At 32.9% G+C, this 17,229-nt stretch overlaps 2 protein-coding genes and 2 non-coding genes across 4 annotated transcripts; 1 reads left to right on the top strand and 3 right to left on the bottom strand.

Annotated features, from left to right (window-relative positions):
- Positions 1 to 1,233: 1,233 nt before the first annotated feature.
- LOC138184776 (peroxisomal N(1)-acetyl-spermine/spermidine oxidase) lies at positions 1,234 to 6,435 on the bottom strand. Its single transcript, XM_069123069.1, has 7 exons — positions 6,281 to 6,435; positions 5,524 to 5,742; positions 4,770 to 5,120; positions 4,210 to 4,401; positions 2,873 to 3,198; positions 2,011 to 2,289; positions 1,234 to 1,819 (listed from the first exon to the last, which is right to left on the bottom strand). Exons 1-7 carry the CDS (start codon positions 6,346 to 6,348, stop codon positions 1,647 to 1,649), a joined length of 1,608 nt encoding a protein of 535 aa, XP_068979170.1. The 5' UTR covers positions 6,349 to 6,435; the 3' UTR covers positions 1,234 to 1,646.
- A 959-nt stretch (positions 6,436 to 7,394) lies between these two features.
- LOC138184798 (3,4-dihydroxyphenylacetaldehyde synthase 2) lies at positions 7,395 to 16,419 on the bottom strand. The gene is made up of 9 exons (XM_069123097.1): positions 16,338 to 16,419; positions 12,911 to 13,162; positions 11,941 to 12,174; positions 10,369 to 10,498; positions 9,647 to 9,907; positions 9,365 to 9,482; positions 9,196 to 9,286; positions 8,876 to 9,076; positions 7,395 to 8,113 (listed from the first exon to the last, which is right to left on the bottom strand). Exons 2-9 carry the CDS (start codon positions 13,109 to 13,111, stop codon positions 7,811 to 7,813), a joined length of 1,539 nt encoding a protein of 512 aa, XP_068979198.1. The 5' UTR covers positions 13,112 to 13,162; positions 16,338 to 16,419; the 3' UTR covers positions 7,395 to 7,810.
- On the top strand, positions 10,926 to 10,997 carry TRNAP-AGG (transfer RNA proline (anticodon AGG)). Its single transcript has one exon. It is a non-coding gene; the product is annotated as a tRNA-Pro (tRNA).
- On the bottom strand, positions 11,349 to 11,470 carry LOC138185339 (U5 spliceosomal RNA). The gene has a single exon (XR_011174590.1). It is a non-coding gene; the product is annotated as a U5 spliceosomal RNA (small nuclear RNA).
- Positions 16,420 to 17,229: the final 810 nt, after the last annotated feature.

Here is a 17,229-nt window from a genome sequence, read left to right on the forward strand (position 1 = left end):
CAATATGTTTCACGACACTTATCTCTTGAAGACAATTACGGATTAATTATTAAGCGATTACGATCATTATTTATTTATGTTTAACAATTAAGCGTTGTAGTTTATTTTAGGTATGCTATACTTTAATTGTTCGTCGTTAGATCGCAGATATTTGTATGTTCGTTCTAATATCGAGTATAATTATGGCATTCTGAACATAATGTAGTGCTGCAACTGGGACAATAAATAGATCTAGAATTACTTTACACTGTTTGGTCTATCGAACGAGCAAACGTTCTTAAAAATAATGGAAAGAAGTTTTGAACACTTCCATATGCACTGGTTGATACAACGCACGTAATAAGATTTACTTTTATACACGTTTAACCACAAGCGATAGATCGATGTTATAAAAGTAATAACGGTAATCAAAAACTGCCTAATTTTTGTTCATAAATATATATTTCAAAATACATAGTAAAATCTGCAAAATGTTTGTATTTGAGAAATAAATGTGATTGAAAGGATAAATTGTAATTTTGGAAGACGAATATATGTAAGTAAATATTACTGTTATCACTCATGAAGTATAAGAACGTTTTCTCGATGCGATAACATGAATTATTGTTAAACGGGACCAACGGAAAGTAATAAAAGAAAATATATGTACGTACGTACCTGTTACGTCGATATGTAAAAGGTTTGTTTCAAACATTTATTTCCGTTCTTGAGACGCGCAACTCACTGTAATAAATATATAAATGTACTATACTATACATAAATGTTGAAAGTATTTATCGAGATATCGTCGTTATAACAATGCCGATTCAATAAACTATACATGTATGTAATTACTAAAATCAAACTCACCTTCTTCAATTTCTCCAAGTTCTTCAACTTCTTCAATTTATTTCAAGAAACGACTTTCTCAATAGTTGTCTTGCATGCTTGTTTTATATGTTGTCATCGATTGATATTACAATTAATTCTATCTACATGTACATAGATGAATCTTCTGCGTTTACTCTTACGATATGTTCAATATGTTCGAGACACTAGTATTATTAGTATTACTAAACACTAATATTATTTGCTACCGGAATAATAAGCTGACAAGTATTGCCAGTAAAATAAAATCATTGACAAAGATAAATATTTGCCACCAGATAAAGGGTTATTAGAAATAATTAAAAATAATCAATGACAAGGATCATTTGCTGGTATAAGCAAATATATCTAGCAGGGTAGCAAAGGTTACAAGAATTCAGTATTTCTGTGCTTGTGACAGAAAAATTGAAATCTTACTATAAGAAAGTGAATGAAACGTTAATTTTAATAATATGCTAAAACGTATATTCTGTATTAAGATTAACAGTTTGTGGTATAAGGGTACAGCAGAAATATGCATTACAACAACCAAAGATATAATTATCAAATGAAAAATGTTTAAACGTATCTTCCAAAAAATTTAACACAACTCTCAGTTTCGTGCTTTGCATAAATAATATAAAATCGTCGATGTCTTAGTTTCGTCAAATTTCAAATATAAAAGATTTTATTTGAATGAAATGCGTTGATCGGTGTCATCTTGGACAGAAGACGGGCACGTTTACTATGACGAATACCATTTATGGTAACTTCTTACTTGCACGAAATTATATGCGAACTCAGCTGTTATCGGATGTTTTCGTTGGTGGACCACCGAACCGTTTCGTTAATTGAATTATTCTTTCCGCTTCACGAATACCGCTCAATCTGGCGCCGTGTACTGTACTGTAATGTCCTGGAATCGTAGCTTCTCCAGCGAATAAAAGAATCGGTGGTATAGGCTCGCAGGTACCTAGAAAACAGTAAAGTAAGCGTTGGAAAAATATATCGTAGGTGCAAAATAAAAACAGACCTCATAGTGGTCAGAAACGCTATAATTAAATTAATTTCAATGTAATGAGAATAATTTCGGAATCTTTAGACGTTTCTCGAATGAATTAACTTTAAAAAATATTCACAACTAGAAATTACGTGTTCGCATACCTGGCAATGGACTAGCTAAATCACATTGATGACCAACGGTACTGTCCATTCCCATATAACTACATGAACCAGCAAAGTATTGATCCATGCACCATTTGCTTCTGAGAAGATTTGCCGGGTAGGGAAGTGTAGGATCACCAGTAAATTGTCGAAGAACTCTTGTTATCGATTCCACGACCTCTTCGTCGGAGCACAATTCCATATCTGCCGCCTCTCGGCCACAAACCCACGCACACAAAACATGTTGGGAAGTCGATAATTCTTCCACTATTGAAATCCCTAAGATATATCAAAGTATCGATCGGTTATTTAGAAAGAAATCTAAAATAAATCTGTAGTTTATCCAATGGCTTAGAAATAATTAAGTGCCAATTTGAATTTAAATTGAAGAAAAAGTAAGAATGGAATTTTATAGGTTATGTAGAAAAGATACTTGAAAAGCAAGATACCGATGAAGGTACAAATAGATTTGACCAAAAATTAGTAAATTCTAAATTAATATGTTGATATTATTTCGATGGGAAATATTTCACTCCTACTTTTATGCCCATAAATAATATTACTTTCTTGGCTGGATTGGGCAAAGTATGATGAATTCGGCAAATACGCTGAATGTTTTTCAAAGCATACAGCGATTTTATAAATTTATGAAAGGTAATTGAAACTACAAAAGATAATTTGCATCTTCATTCAAGTTCATTCAAAAGATAATAGTTGAAAATGTAAAACTTACTAATCGTATATTTTTTGCTGTTTCAAGTTTCGCTTTCGATTCATCATAATTTCACAACGAATGAATAATATTCTCGTCAAGTTTCCAAACAACTTGTCAATGGCACGTTGAAAAACAAGCTTAGCGTACCTTTCACCCAGTCGCATCTGTCAGCGAGTTCATCAGCTGACCAAGCCAGTTTAATGCCTCCTTCCTTCCAAACCCAGAACGGCCTTGCATATTCCAGGAATATTTTATTTACGTATCCGTATCCTAATTTGCAAATAGCTTCGACTTTTTCAGCGGGTAATGCTGGACAGAAAAGTTTATCGTGTTGATGCTTCAAGACACCAAGGGACACTGTGACGATCACGTAATCGGCTGGAAATTCTTCGCCATCGCAACACTTCACCACTGCCCGAGGACACGAATCGCTTATGGCGCCCCATCTAATGCAACTCACTGGCTTGCAGTATCTAATATAAAAATAAATTTCATACAAACGTAAGTTCGGTACCTGAAACGTATCACTCTTGCACAGTAGTTTACCGATTAATAATGCTATTAATACATTGATAAATTGCAAGTTATTCTTGCAAGTATTTTTTGATAATAATAATAATAATAATATTAGTTCATATTTTGGAAGATGGTCCTGATTTTTGAAAAATATACAGCGTTTACGTTTATTGCGTGATATTTGTGAATGCCTAATAATATAGTAAAATTTTTGCAGGTATGAACAACATATTAGTCTTGAAGAATCTATAGCTTTTTAACAGCGAAGCAACTGATAATATCGTTGCTAATAAATCGACTTTAAAAGTTCATTCGTGTATCTTAAAACTATAAAATACGTTTTATACAACTAGTTCAATGCATTCAACATATTCCGAAAAGAGTAGTAAATTGATATTGATCAATCTTGTAAGTTTGGGTGAATAATGAACTATAAAGAAACTAATCTGTGCACTGGAAAGGTTATGAATAGATTTTGTGACAGAGATGTTTACGATGAGAGTTTACGAATTTCACTGTTGCGGAAGATTCGCAAAGAAAATCGAGTTTCACAGTTAATAAGATGAATTTTGAAATAGACATCTATCGCTAATAATAAGGATTAATAAATTTAAGTCTAATAGGATCGTACTTAGTCGAAATTCAGTGCATTTCGAGCTCTGTCAATCACATTTTCGGCAACCTGTCTTAACGCGTTTTAATATCAAATTTAGGAACGATCGATCGATAAATATTTGCCAAAAATAATGTCGTATTTTTTAATATGAAAATACACCGAGACGCGGAATCGTGTAATAAAAATAATGAGAATCGGATAAATTAAGTATTTTACAAGGATTTTATCTTCAGAAATAAATAATCCAAGACAGTATTTCCCTCGAAATTTTTACGACGGAGTAATTTTCACAACGAAGAAATAAACTTCTCCTGCGAAAATGACATTTATGACAATGTTTGTTTCAACCAACTTGAGAGCACAACTCGGCAAATCTCGTAACAGAGGTGCAAGCACTCCGACGTATCCAAGGGGCACTCTCACGTTACCACCAGGTATCTCGATATAACTTCCAAACTGATCTGCAGAAACCAGCGACAGATCATCTCCGCAGCGACATCTCACGCAGTTTGTCATCCCGTACATCACCCTGGCTGCGTCATATCTGAAATAGCGAGATCACCGATGGTACCGAAGCAGAACGATCAACGATATCGTGTCGTTAAAAACGCAGTGATGTAACGTAACGTTGATTAATTACGGAATCTTGCGCGCCACGTTTGCATAAATACGAACGTAAATGAGCGTGAAATAATCGGCAAGGTGAGTATATGAGTCAAAAGAATTGTTTGCAATTAAAAGGTTGATGCTTGCAATTAATTCGACATATTCTAATGAAATGGTGTGCCGAACGTTACTTCCATTTCTTAACGAATATTTACTATTGTAAATAACGTTTAATAATTACTAAAAGACCACAACTACTTTTACATCGCTGCTGATAAAGTTTGCAGTTGACCTGGACAACTGTACCGTTGCTCCTCCGGAAAATTGTGCAGCTCCTGCTGAATTCGAACGCCCATAAAATTCAGCAACGTTCCGTGGGTGCGGCCACAACCTAGAGAGAAAAGAGTTGCCGCCTGTTGCTCGATCTGCCGAAACGTATGATAAGCCGTAATGCTGACAGGAAGATCGATAGCGCGGCCATCGCTTGTACAAAAAAGACCACGACTCGGATCAGGCCTGAAGAGCGGTGGCTTCAGAAGACCTTCTTGAGCAGCTAGAGTGAATACAGGATTCGCCACGCACCCTCCTTCGATCCAGGTTGCACCCATCTCGGCCACCACATCACCCAACCAACACGAATGAATTCGACCTCCTGGTCTACAAACAAGATTCGTTATAGGTACCAAGTAATTCGTTTTTAAACGATTAATCGTTTCTTTGAAATTTTGATCTTTTGTTTCTTTCAATGACGAATAAAAATATCGATGAAAATTAAGTATCCAGAGGTATTTAGAAGTTAGTGACTCGAGATTTATCTTAAAATGTTAATTAATTATTTGAACGAAGCTTCTATCAAAAACATCTCGAAGGCATAAAAGTATCTTTCCCACAGAGTTTGACTGCTAAATAAAAAAAGTGAAATTAATAAAGGGTTTGCGAGAAACTATGGAAATACGACAACTCGTATGTCTTTATTCGACAAAATTTTATTTTAGATAACAATTATAGGTGTTTAATAATAATATCGCGCAATTATATTAATTTAATATATTTTAAATACCTATCCGTCGCCTCTAATATTGTGAAATTTTGAAGGCCACATTGCGCCAACCGATGCGCCGCTGAAAGTCCAGCCATTCCTGCACCAATGATAACAACCGTTGGTTCTGGTTTGCATGGATCCAGCATACAGGGGTCCAACTGACACGTTTCGAATCTGGCTAGTTTCGGACATGGTGGTATATCTTTTTCTTTTCCTCCTTTGCTCGATGCAAAGTTTCTACATATGCATAGATAACACAAATTAATTGATTTTACGTTAGTACGTTTCACTGCTTTCTAGAAGTCTGTTACTTAAATTCTTTTTCTAACAATTATTCCTAAGTACGTAAGATATATATCAGTCATGATTTCATAAACAAATTGTTAGAACACCGTCATATCTTTCGATCTACCGACCATTTTCCTGCAGTGTAAAATTAATAACTGTCGTTCAATTTAATCAACGATTAAAAAGTATCAATAAAAATGCAGAGAAAGAAAGACATTCTAAGTTACATATTAGAAGATTAACGGGATGTTAGTATTCCCTGTCTAATCTGACACAGACAGTAGATGGAGTTGTTAAACGTGAATTCCAACCTCGCACAAACTTTTCTACAAAATCATACGTATATTTACGACGAATAAAATAAACAGACTTTTTATCAATTACTCGTTGTTTTTGTTAAAAATTATACGCGGAACATGATTAAGAAATCGAAAACACGAGTTTCACGGTTAAGTGGAGTGACATACATAGGAATGTCTTTATCTACCTTACTAGAATTGTTCGGAATATTCGAAACGATAATTTAGCCCTCTTAAGTAGCATCTCATTGGACATAAATCGGCGAAATCACTGGATTTGTTCATGAAGACGATGAAAATTAATCTTGATAAAAATTTAGACGTAATTAAGGTGAGTTCCTTATTGGCGAACGTTGCTATGAAGAGAGCATATCACACGCGCAAACAAACGATCCTTACCGTCATGATGTTTTACTGTCGAGAATATTCATCAAAGCCAACTATGATAAAGATTTTACTCAGTCATTGAATTACGTTAACTAACAGATCACTGAAATCATAAGTCATAAATTACATAGCGCATACATCTGATTGGATAAATGGGATAAATCGTTGAAATGAAAAGAGGATGTAGCAGGTATTTAAATTTTCATATGCAAAGTTTCTATATTTTTATGCGTAGCATTGTTTATTCGTTTTTGCATTTTAATTATTTCAAGCTATTCAACTTGCTGTAACTAGGCAAATATAAATCTATTTATTTATTCATATAGTTGCTTTAATATTGTATCTTATCATTTGATAAAAAATTCTTGCTATTCACGTAAATATATATTTGTAAAGATAGGTGGTTGTGTGAGTTGTTATTTAAATGACGATATTATTCGAAGTTGAAATCGTCAAGTGTATTTTAAAATAATAAATAAATAAGTACAGACAATATTCGCTGAGACGCTCGTACTAACAGATTCGCTAAAAGACAGTGTGTAAATCGTTACTAACATCGCTGATAACGACGATAACTCAACTCTTACGATCGCGTCCGTTTATTTATACTGGTCGAGGGAGTACCGGGAAATTCAAATTCGTCTTCGTTTGACGGTTGCACGTAGCAGCGAGATTCTTTTGCCCGGAGTTTATTTATTATTACATTATGAATGTCCTAACGATGTTGATACTCCGAGGCAAACATGTTTTGGATTGTCCTCTAGCTCATGTGCCGCTACATATTTCTACATACATGTACATGGCACGCGAGAAGGTTAAAGTCATGCACGGATTACGAAATACGATACGAAGATTCCAATTTTTGGAATTTAATTTTTTTACTGAAGTTGATCATTTCGTTATCGCAAATATAAATGTTAAGGATCAAAAATAGTTCGTATAAACTTAAAATATTTATTGTCGACGAAGATACGTTCTTACAATATAATTCAAGCTTAAATTAAATTACAAATTATATTCTATATTTTTTTATATAGGCTATTACCGTAGGATATCTCTGTTGTTGTGGTATTTTTATATGATCTAACACTGAAATAATGATTATTTAAAGCTGCGATATATAATTTTCAAAAATCTTGTACTAGCTTGTACTATTCTCTCATTAATTTATTTAAACAAGAATATTTTTTGTTCAGCAGCCTAAATCTGTAAGTACATATATTACCATGTAATTTTACTAAAAATCGAGTTTCGTACAAAATGATTCTTTTATTCTTCCTTGACGTTGTCTCTGGTCAAAGAATCTTTTTGCAACTCATTGAAGCACAGCTCTACGATATCTTTTGCGTTTTTGATTCAATGTTCAAACTTTGTATCCTCGACACGATATCGCCTGCCGAATTTTTGAAAGATTCATGTACCTCTCTCTCTACAGCAGGAGTCAATGATTGCAGAATTTCTGTCGCTTGACTCGTAATTTCCTTCCATGCAAACGTGATATCTTCTTCGCGAGAAATACGGGAACCTACCACAAACCGGACGATTAATCTTCCACGGTGCGTCGCAGCAATTACATAAAGCTTCCTCCTTTCTGTTAGGCGATCGATAAGTTCCTTTGTCAACCGATCATCACCCTAAAATAAGAAATATTTTTTAAGTTCGTCATAAAGAGAAATTTCGTCTCTAAAGAGAAATTTCTTGGCAGTTTGTATTTTCTACGCGCACACCATAACAAAGAATTCAGAAACGCAGAAAACGGCGACTTTACATTGTAGTATGCGATATTTTAAACACCGAAATTATCCAGGTTGCATATTGCACATTGTTGACGATTTAAGATTATCATCAGTTTACGATACGGACAATATTATTGCTATTTTTTGGGAAGATGGAATTTCTCATATTGCACGTTGCAAAGTTTACAACTCGGACCTATTCGTCGACAAGTTAATTAGCACCTTAAGCGGCGGACGGGTCCGCTCAACAGCAAACGGCGTGTCACAAACTTCGACATCACACGAAAACTCGAGAATAGAGCAACGGACGATGTCGCTAACTGGACATACCGCTGCGTACCCTCGATCAGGTACGCACAAGACGCACCACTTAGGATGGGACTTTTGTTCTACGTATTAGTAGTTCGACAATTTTGTAAGAACGATTTTTCTATAATTAATCGAAAAGTCATTTTTGCAACGGCTTACTATGAGACGTGTTCAAATTTACGTGTTCAAATTGTTAACTTTTAAGCTGAACATTTCTATTTTAACGTGGCCAGGCTCTTTAAAAATTGAATTATGCACACATAATATACTAAATAACGTATCGTCGAAATTTCAAAGAAATTGTAAGAAAGTCAATCTGCGATACAAGCGTCTTCATTTTGTCGTACATACCCTCAATCTGAAACAGACTAAAGACATAGATCTCTCTGTCGCTAGTTCAAATCTATCGTCAGATTTAACATAATTTTCAAACATCTCTGCCATTTGCATCATACGTCGTATATACTGCTCGATTCCTTCGCTTCCGTATATACGAAGTACAAACCAGATTTTTAAGGAGCGAAAACGGCGACCCAAAGAAATTTGCCAGTGCTGAAAAATAATTATTAGCGTATTAAATTTTTGTTCAAATCTAAAATAACTTTGAAGCATAAAACATTTTACGATATAACGGAATAAAGTAAATCGATATTTTTAAGAAAAGTACGTACTCTGAAATCTGGAACTGGTCCTTGTTTATTATGTTCTAAGTAAATTCTTTCTACGTTAAACGTCTCGATAAGTTTCCTAGAATCTTTAACCCTGAAATCATTTTCGATTCTTTTCTGTTATCCAATTATCGTTCGATTTTAATATCGTGAAATAAAAGTATATACGTACCAAAAAAGAGAACAGTCGAAATTAACTAACATCCACTTGTGCGCGTTCACAACAAAGGAATCACTATATTCAACGCCGGACATTAAATATCGATACTCGGGACAAATGAAAGCAGCACCTGTAAAAGAAAAGAAAACAATATATTCGTTCACAATTAGTCGTAATTCGACATGTTTGTAAATTTAAATTTTAAATTACAAAATTTCAATATCCCTATAGTATCCTTATTTTAACAAAAATATACGAACACAACTACTACAAAGATAATATCTTATAATTTACCTGCGTAAGCTGCGTCGACGTGCAACCACATATTGTATTCGTTACAAATAGGTCCCAATTCGTCAAGTTTATCGAAAGCACATGTACCGGTGGTTCCCAAAGTTGATATCACGCAACACGGTATTAAACCTTTCTCTAAATCCTCTTTGACCGCTTTCAGCAACGTTTCACCACGTAAGACACATTTGTCATCGGTAGGTAAAAGTCTCATAGGAATCGATGCCAATATTCCCCCTTTCTCTACAGACGAGTTCGATTGATCTGTGGAACAAATTTCAAAAAACGTATAAAAACAATGAAACTTGAAATTACGAATATGAGTAGATCTTAGAGAGTATAATTTTCTTATTGAAATGATACCTTCGTATGGTAACTTTCGTATGTCGATTTATTTTACTATTTTATACATGTAATTAGGTTTTTGGCTTCTAGTCAAATGATAATATTATCGACAATACATAGGTTAGACGACAGATAACATTTTAATCTATGAAAACAGGATGTAGAAAAACAATCGCAGGCTAAATATATCGAGAATATTGATATATTAGAAATGAAATAATTTATATATTTAATATGTATAGATGTAATTATTATAAATCATGATCGTAACTATAAATCACATTGAATTATAATTTATAATACTGATTAAAACAAGGAGATTTAGGAAAATAATTAAGAGATTAAAATGAACAACAAGTTTTGCATTATATGATACATACCAGATGCATATGCAACTAATTTGCTCTTGATGATAGCTTCATCCAAATCTGGGTGTAGATGTTTCATACGACGTGTTGTTTGTTCCCTTGCTGTTAACAAAGCTATTAACGTGGTCTCGCTGGCTGATCCCTAATTATTCGACACAAATAAAAATTCCTGTATTAACAATAGCCCAAATTACCAACGGCATTTTGCACGCAGAATTTTTTATTCTTTATTTGCTCTAATGCAATTAAAAACTATACGTGCTTACAATTTCAAGTTACTACTGCATATGAAAATCATGATTTATTTGAAAGATTTTAACTTATTTACTTAGAATAAATTGTATTGCATATATTGTGATATAAATTTAAATAAATTAATTTAATAACAAATAAATTTGACACGGTTGTAGTACGAATGAATAATAACCTTGAGGTAGAACTAAAACAGTATACTCGTAAAGTAATGTATGAAAATGAAGTTACAATAATTTCTAAAACTTATTTCATTTTGTTAATATTGTTATACAATTGTTAATTTTCTTAATAATCAATCAGCAGCTGTACACATCGGCTCGTTGGTCTAGGGGTATGATTCTCGCTTAGGGTGCGAGAGGTCCCGGGTTCAAATCCCGGACGAGCCCAATTTTTTTTAATTAATGCTACCGATTATTAAAAATTGCTGAAATATATAATAAAATACTGAACAATTTTGTCATTTACAAAATTTTACTCAACCACCACTTCATATAACATCTCCAGTTAACAAATGCTAAGAATAACTCCCTTCCATAAAAACTTGAGAAGCGAATTGCAGGTATTTCATACCTAATGATAATATTTTGTACATTCAAACACATATTTCTGCGTACAATGCATTTTCAAAGACGATCGCAAGAAAATATTTAGCAACGGTTTAACCGTTGAAAGAATATCCTTGCATTTACCATCGTTCAACATTTCCTGAAAAATTGTTATGTTTTTCAATTATAAATGACCCAACATACGTTGGGTACGACAAAAAATTAGTTTACAGACTCATCAATTGTTCCCCTCCACGGAAATCTTTAGTAAAAGGCGAAAGATTTATACGTGATTTGAAGGGAAACCAGAGTACCGAACCACTCGTTCTACTGACAGTTATATTATACCAGTACCTATTTCACTAGCGAGAAGCCTCTCCCTCTGGCGTCAAGTTCGTGTACTAATTCGCGTTCATTCGTCGAAACATTACAAGCGTTATCGAATAGTATGTACCGTTGTTTGACTTATTATTTTAAAGAATTTTATATATTTATCTTTTTATATATTTTTATATATTTATTTTTATATTATATATATATAAAATTTTATACATATCCTAAATTTATTTGAGTAAATCCTTATCCGATTCGATAATTCGTTCATAATACAGCGTTCAGTAGTATACATAAATACTACTTCACAAATTAAAATATTATTTACAAATGTTTTATACTAAATAGAAATATTATTGGAACAAGAACGAAAATATGTTTAACGTTTTCCTGTATGAAGAATATTTTTAATATTCTTCTACAGTACCCTTACTTTTTTATAATTATTTACCTGTATAACACCTCCTCCAAACCCTTCGTTACTGTGCAGAAAGTGTTTTGGTAATCCTAATAATTTTGCCATCCAATCCAATGTTATTACTTCTAGTTCAGTGCACGCAGGAGAAGCTATCCACGATAATCCTATAGAACCAATGGCAGCGCTTAGAATATCAGCTACAATCGAGGGATACGAGTTTCCCGTTGGATAGAATGCGTGGAAATGTGGCGAATTCCAATGGGTCACCTATAAAAAAAAATGATTCATTCAATAAAAAAGTTGTATTATATATTTATATGATCGGATAACAGTTATCGAAGTGAGAACAATAATTGCACAAGTAATGTCAGTCTTTTCTGCTTATTATTTATTATTTATTTTTTAATATCAATTCGCGATAAGTAAAATTTGCAAATTTCTCCAGAAATTTGGCAAACTGTATTTTATCTACTGAAACAGTTATGTATGTGTTTCTTAAGATGCGTCTCCACCAACTAATGAACACGTTGACGAACACTGCTCACGAACATGTTACAGCTGCTGGTGGATTCTTTGCGAATATGCTTCTAACGAGTTGAATAATTTCCGAACGCAAAAAAATAAAATCGTGTCCCTCCGGATAACTCCATGTAATTAGATTTACTGCACAAGGACCAACGGTAAAAAGTAGACAGTGCAAGCGAGACAAAATAACCTAAATGAAATAAAACAGTACAGAGTCGAGACATTAAGAATTATAGTAAGAACTCCTACAATTAGTACGAAGGTTAATAGAAATATTCTTCGTACGAACGTCTATAATTCAACTTTTGTTCCACTCTTTGATCTCAATTAATCTCGATAGGCCAACAGGCCATTTTGTAATGACGTAATAAGAAATATATTTTTCTTATGCCGGTAATTCAATAGCGAGTGAAATTCCAAAATTACGAAATCCTTTTCTTTAAAGGAGAGAAAAATTGCAGGTAATAAAATGTCTTACCCCTGGTAAAATATAACGCTCGACGTCCATAAGCACTTGTTGCCAATTTTCCGGTTTCTGTGGAGCTTCTTCCGGTAGCAGTTTAGAAAGATATCCTGGCTCCACATCCGCAAGGACATTTCTATCTCTTATATTGTCCGTATAATTAGCCACGAAATCGATCATTGCCTTGCCAAAATCGAGGAACTCCTTGCTGTCCATTGTTGGCAATAATTTACGAAAATTAGGGCGTTCGGCTGATTATCTCTGTGTCTGTAAATAAAATAGGTAAATAAATAAGATGCTGAAAAGGATAAAAGGGGCAACGAAAAAAAGTTATTTGAGAATGGGAATAGTATTGATAAAAATATTCAAAACATATTCTAAAAATAATTATATAATAAAAAATGATCGTAGACAAATTTAAATTATTTTTCTTGAAGCATATGAAAGATTTGAATCGCATGTGCTGATTTGTCTTACGGCTAAACATTGATATATTTTACTTTCATCTGAACGAATAATCCTTTCTAGCAGAAACTATTTGCACTAACGGATCCGATACATTCGATGCATTCGCAACATTACCAATGAAACATAACGCGTACGTTTTCATTTGTCAGCACATCACACACAAAACGTTATTTTCTCTCTAAATGAGAAGAGCTAATTTACATTTCAACACATTAACGGTACATTTTTTTATTCCAAGTTAACAGGTACACTTGTTTCACAAATTGAAATTCATCGAGGAAATATTCTCCATGACATTTTTAATAAACAGGACACGTTATTACTTAAAACGATAATTAAAACAAAACACAATTATCCGCGATTCTTCACAAAGCACATCAAACTGAAATACATAAAATTCTGAAACTTGTTTGCTTTTGACATTCACAGATTCAAAATGATAATTTGTGAATAACAAAGCACACTTCTTTTGCTTATGATGTTGCGTATATTAAACTTTTAACGAAACGTTTCGAAAAAGATGTTTCGCTCGCGACACTCGAAACAAATACTCACATAACATTAGCACCGAATAACATACGAATCTCAAATTTCAAATCGAAATCGATCTTGATGATCGAATGGAATAACACGTGACTGAAAACTATGACACAGATATCGAATCGAGAATGGTCCACGAGTAACTGACTTTTCTTGAACCGCGCTGGATAACTTTAAATACCCACATATAGAAAACTTTCTCCTGCTTTCTCCATAATTATTCACAAAAAAAAAACTTAATCAGCGTGTAACACCAAGGAAACGGAAAAGATTCTATTTCAAGAAGCGTTTCGAAGAAATTCATGAAAGTATCGTAAATGGCTAAACAGATTGTCTAACAAGGTTCTAATGTCACAAATTATACAATTCCTCGATGTTAACAGGTGACCTGTTAACGACACTTGTTACGCTAAACGCTGAAATCTGATATCATTATGAGCCATTATACGTAAACAGTTGCATAATTGAAGCACGATTATGTTACAAATTAGATTTATACAAATTATTTAGAGAACAAGCACAATAGTTGAGAAACTATTGATTGTTTATTATATGAAAGAAATAATTTTTTTTTCTATTTACTACTTATCACTGTAAAGTAACGCATACGCGTATTTGTTAGTTTTTACTGTATCTTCTGTTCTTTCACGTTATCAAGCTATCAATTTACACACAATTTCAGCTTATTACCTTAATTAAATGATCCCTATTATACAACAGTACAGGGAGAAAGTAGAGGCAAAACGATTACAAATGGTGCTGCCGTTTACTTATTTTACGTTTAAGATGGTAATGTATGCTCTTCCAGTTCCAATATTTCCACATACACTTTCTAAGATTTACTGCCACATAGTACTTATACGGTTATTGTGTTATACACGTGCGCGGTATTAATTTTCTGATCGCGTAATACGCGCCACGAACATCACATTATGCGAACGTCTACTGTATAAAAATGATATAAAAGCATAAATTTAACATAAAAATATCATTATGAAATCGTAGTAACATTGTGCTGTTATTTCTATACTCAGAGGTAGGATCACAATAGTTATTATTTTATCGAATGGATAAATCTATCACACCGTTGTGAGCCGAAATAACCTTTATTGCACGCGCTTAAGAAGAACTAGGGATAGAAACAAGAAAGCATCTTAAGCCTATCGATTAAATCTATCGATTGTAACTAGGATTATCTTCTAGTTACTATTTCTTATAACTAACGCATCTGCGTATGGGTGGCAAGCAAGAACTCACGTTGTCATTTTCGACACGTATGTATGTGAATAAATAATTAGATAGATAAATTCCTAAAATTTATGTAATAATATTGAAAATATTATGACGCTTTCGATTAAAATTATTTCATTAGTAGAGGCTGCTAATAATAAAATAATTAATACGATGTACGATAATTCAGAATATACATTACGAGCAGTTCTGTAGAAACGATTTTTGGTAGAAAAACAGATTTTGATATGGAAAAAGGGTATTTAACATTTAAAAGCAACTAACTTTCTAATTTTGTTCACTGATGAAATATAAGAAATCGTCTCTAAATACTCTTATCTGCTTTCAATAAACAAAAAGAACCTATAAAAATTTTAAACATAGAAAGAATGTCCTTGAAATAATCCAGAACACACGGAAGAATATAAAATCGAAGCGTCCAAGCATAACGGCCTTCGTTTCATCAAAGAAAATTATATCAAGTAGAGAAAGGTGTTAAAGATAAAAAAACGAATAAATAATAATCATTCAGATCGCTATTATCACATTTTCTAATGTTATATTAGCTGTCTAAATAGTATTTATCTTCTAAGTTTGGAAAATATGTTATATTTCGTATAATTGATGGTATAACGTTAACGTCATTTTACGTTAAAAAATGATATAATTTGAAACATACGAAACAAGTTACAAAATAATAACAGATGAAAATATTCGGCAAAGTAACTAAAACTAATTATTTTCTCACTTTTCGTATCTTCATAAATTTTAATTCGTTGGCAATTGTAATTTATTAATTTACCATAGAAGATAAGTTCATATCTCGTTATATTTCTATTTGCACTGTTCAATTAATCTTTCCAAGTAGACTTTTATCGCATTCCCTACTTAAAAAACAAGGTATTTAACTATTAACTATTTTTAAATGTTAAAAATTAATCAAAGCGCGCAATTTATGCAAGTAATTGACTTACGTTTAAGATTCGCTACAGATCGATCACTCCACTATGGTAATGTCTATGATTTACGATAGAATTGCAATAACATCGTATCAACCATCATTTTCTTAATGAATTAATACACAGAACGATCGATAAATCGTACGACTGACCAGTAACGTTCAATAAATCCGTGAATTCATGAACATGAAATTAACGTTAACAAGATAAAAATTGAGTCATTGAATAAAAGTAAGTTTACTTACTTAAAAGCGAAGTTAATTTGCAATTTGGGCGAAGAGAAAGCTGACTTGAAATTTTTGAGACGAGTTTTACCTACGACGAGTATATAGCCCACTGACTGTAATAGTAGAGCCATCCCCTTTATATAGCTTCGGCTACCTAAGACCATTTCCCATTTACCGATTATAACGGTGTTTAAATGGCCGGCGTTTCTGTACATACTATCAACTAAATCGATTTTGAATGCTGCGGCCAACCTTGGTAGATTACGACAATACATAAAAGGCAAAGGCGATTTTTCCATTCATTTCCTGCATATCTTAGATTCTATTTGCATCGCCTTACGTATATAATCGTATGTAATTTTTATGCGAAACAATACCAATCATGATACAATAATAATTAAAATTCAGGATATTTCCATGAGTTTTAACGACATACAGTATGATTTCTGTGGATTTTGTGATGGGGGCACCTGTATATTAACATATAAATTATACATAATTTAATAATAAAATAGCCAAAATAACTTTTGGTTACTTTAAGCAATAATTGTATTCGTTGCAATATTTCTTTCTTTGCATATGCATGATCTTTGCATCATTATAAATGGGCTATAATAATGAGGGACTTATTTGAACTAGCCTTGTAAACTGTTTTACACGTGAGCAGATAATGGCTAAAAACTTCTAACTGTTACATTTCTAACTAGAACAATTCACAACATATCTTCGGTTACTTCAGACTGCAATCGTATTACGTGTTGCGCTTTTTCACCAACATTTCGTGAATATTACAGACCTGACCAAATGAAATGGAATAAAAAATATCGATAAATTAATAATTTCATATCAACGCTTCAAACTTGGTTACATTTTATAATCCATAACAATATTTACACGTGGATAATATAAC

Source organism: Bombus flavifrons, chromosome 11, assembly GCF_040668555.2.
Source record: "Bombus flavifrons isolate JBK064 chromosome 11, iyBomFlav1_principal, whole genome shotgun sequence".
Lineage (NCBI taxonomy): Eukaryota > Metazoa > Arthropoda > Insecta > Hymenoptera > Apidae > Bombus > Bombus flavifrons.

Excerpts from the sequence above, each read along its gene's own strand:
- LOC138184798 (XM_069123097.1), bottom strand. The coding sequence starts at position 13,111 with ATGGACAGCAAGGAGTTCCTCGATTTTGGCAAGGCAATGATCGATTTC. Across the intron at positions 10,499-11,940 it reads TTGGAGGAGGTGTTATACAG|GGATCAGCCAGCGAGACCAC; the intron begins GTAAATAATTAT and ends TCGAATAATTAG. Across the intron at positions 9,077-9,195 it reads GACCAGTTCCAGATTTCAGA|CACTGGCAAATTTCTTTGGG; the intron begins GTACGTACTTTT and ends ATTATTTTTCAG.
- LOC138184776 (XM_069123069.1), bottom strand. The coding sequence starts at position 6,348 with ATGTCCAATGAGATGCTACTTAAGAGGGCTAAATTATCGTTTCGAATA. Across the intron at positions 3,199-4,209 it reads TTGCCGAGTTGTGCTCTCAA|ATACTGCAAGCCAGTGAGTT; the intron begins GTTGGTTGAAAC and ends TTTTTATATTAG. Across the intron at positions 2,290-2,872 it reads CAGATGCGACTGGGTGAAAG|GGATTTCAATAGTGGAAGAA; the intron begins GTACGCTAAGCT and ends GATATATCTTAG.